General features: G+C 42.0%; 1 protein-coding gene across 1 annotated transcript in view; it reads left to right on the top strand.

The window, feature by feature from the left end:
- The first annotated feature begins 1056 nt into the window (after positions 1-1056).
- Positions 1057-2119, top strand: part of vwa1 (von Willebrand factor A domain containing 1) — a 15375-nt gene continuing 14312 nt past the window's right edge. The window contains exon 1 of the mRNA XM_065285203.2: positions 1057-1490. Coding sequence (XP_065141275.1) covers positions 1406-1490 — 85 coding nt within the window. The 5' untranslated portion in view covers positions 1057-1405. The remainder of the gene's footprint in view (positions 1491-2119) is intronic.

The following is a 2119-nucleotide window of genomic DNA, read 5'->3' as shown; positions in this document are numbered from 1 at the left end:
AACGTCATACGCGTTTTTACAGGAGCGCTTTGACTGGAAAACCACCCAACTTCATATGCGTTTTTAAAGGAGCGCTCTACGTGTTTTTACAGGAGCGCTCTGAGCGAAAAAGCGCCCAACATCATACGTGTTTTTACAGGAGCGCTCTGACTGGAAAAGCGTCCAACTTCATACACGTTTTTAAAGGAGCGCTCTACGTGTTTTTACAGGAGCGCTCTGAGCGGAAAAGCGCCCGACGTCATACACGTTTTTACACTAGCACTCTAAGCGGAAAAGCGCCCAACGTCATTCATGTTTTTGTACTTTCCAATTGAATGACAGGCAGGCCTTTCATTGTGATGACAAAAGTTTACAGTTGCTTGGAACAAACGGAGACTGCACTCGCTCTGTTCTGCGTGTTTGTGCACCTCTCCCCCTCAATCAAGGTCAGATCAAGCGCCCTCTTTTTAAAGTTAACAGCAAAAGTGCGCTCACGCTTCGATATTTTATTGACAGGACAGCAGCCTCTGTGTTTGCCGTACTGCTGTTTTTTTAAAGTGGCCAAAAAAGGCAGTGTGTCGGGCCTTGCGTTTCCAGGCGTTTAAACCGCGTTTGGTGTGATCGGCCCCTTAGCAGGTAAGCTGGTCTTAGCTGGACCGGCCAACCTACCAAGTAAATCCAGCTGAAAACCAGCTTGGCCATGCTGAAGGACCAGTTTAAACAGACCAGCCACCCTCTAAGACTGGTTTTAGTTGTTTCAGCAGAGTTTTGGTCTTGTAAAACAACAAGCCTAAAAATATCTAGCATATATATAATTTTTGTTTGTTTGTTTTTAAGTAAAAGTGTTTAAGTGTGCACCCAAATGCTAGTTCTAGTTAAATATAATGATAGATATTATGTGTCCATTCCATAACAAGAAAATAACAAACATAAAGATCAAGGACCAAAAACCGGGCACAGGTTCAAGACGGTGACGCTGGTGTCTGTCTAGTAGCTTAGGCATGGAGGAGGAGTGCGCAGGAGGGAGAGAGAGAGAGAGAGAGAGAGAGAGAGAGAGAGAGAGAGAGAGAGACAGACAGAGAGAGAGAGAGAGAGAGCATTCAGTAGCCGAAAAACGAGGTTTAATACCTTACTGGTTTTCGTCCTGACTGGAAGTTTACTGGAAAAATAGAGAATGGCGCCTCTATTCACTTTTGGCGCGTAAATCATGTAGTTTATGAGCGCAGGTGCTGCGGCTGAGGATTTATTTCAGTTATATAAAGCGATTTGGGTGAGCGCCTGCAGTGAATGCGACTTTATAAGTAAACCGTGCGGCTTTTGTAAGAGATACGTTGAATAGACACATTGTGCTGGGCGATGTAGACGCGTCGTGCATAAGAAGATCGAAATTCAAGGATTAACTGTACTTTTGACATTAAAGTCCATCATGGAGGTCCGAAAAGTGTTCACGTGTGTTTTGTTCTGCGTGTTTTTCTGCGCTGGAGCCGCTCAGGAGTCGATACCTGATTCAGGTGAGTCATATCCGTCGTGTGTCTGTTAACATGGGGCGCGGTGTCTCAGGTGAGTCATTTCAGTCATTCAGGGCTCACTCAGCGAAGGCATTTCCGTTCATTTGTTAAATTGTGCTCATCTAATTCAAATGTGTCATTTAAGTAAAGCTTTTAGCATTTAGAGGTGTATTCATGGGTGTATTATAGGTCGGTTTTGAATTTGGAGCACAGTACGGTAATTTAGGTGAGTCATTTGAGTCACTGATTCAGTTGAATCAATTCGGTCATGCATTGATTTTAGACTCAGTACCTAAGTCAGGCGAGTCATATCGGATTTAGTACATAATTCGGAGGAATTTTATAATGTATAGTCGGATAGTCATATAAAGTGTTGAAGAGTAAGTGTTTGTTTCATGTGAATCATTTGGAAACCCGATTTAGGCGCATATATAATAAAGGGAAAACTGTGACTATAGGCTTTATTAAACATTGGAGGACTACTCAGTGTATGTTTCTTTTCTAAAATTTAAGTTCTGCATGGTCTTAAATTATGGTGGCCCTGAAGTGCAAACCACAACAACAAATTACTAAACAACAACAACAAATTAAAAAACAACAACAAATTAAAAAAACACTACAACAAATTAAAA

Source organism: Paramisgurnus dabryanus, chromosome 21 (genome assembly GCF_030506205.2).
Source record: "Paramisgurnus dabryanus chromosome 21, PD_genome_1.1, whole genome shotgun sequence".
Lineage (NCBI taxonomy): Eukaryota > Metazoa > Chordata > Actinopteri > Cypriniformes > Cobitidae > Paramisgurnus > Paramisgurnus dabryanus.
The sequence above is the reverse complement of the archived record's forward strand: the minus strand, read 5'-3'. Positions and strand labels throughout refer to the sequence as shown.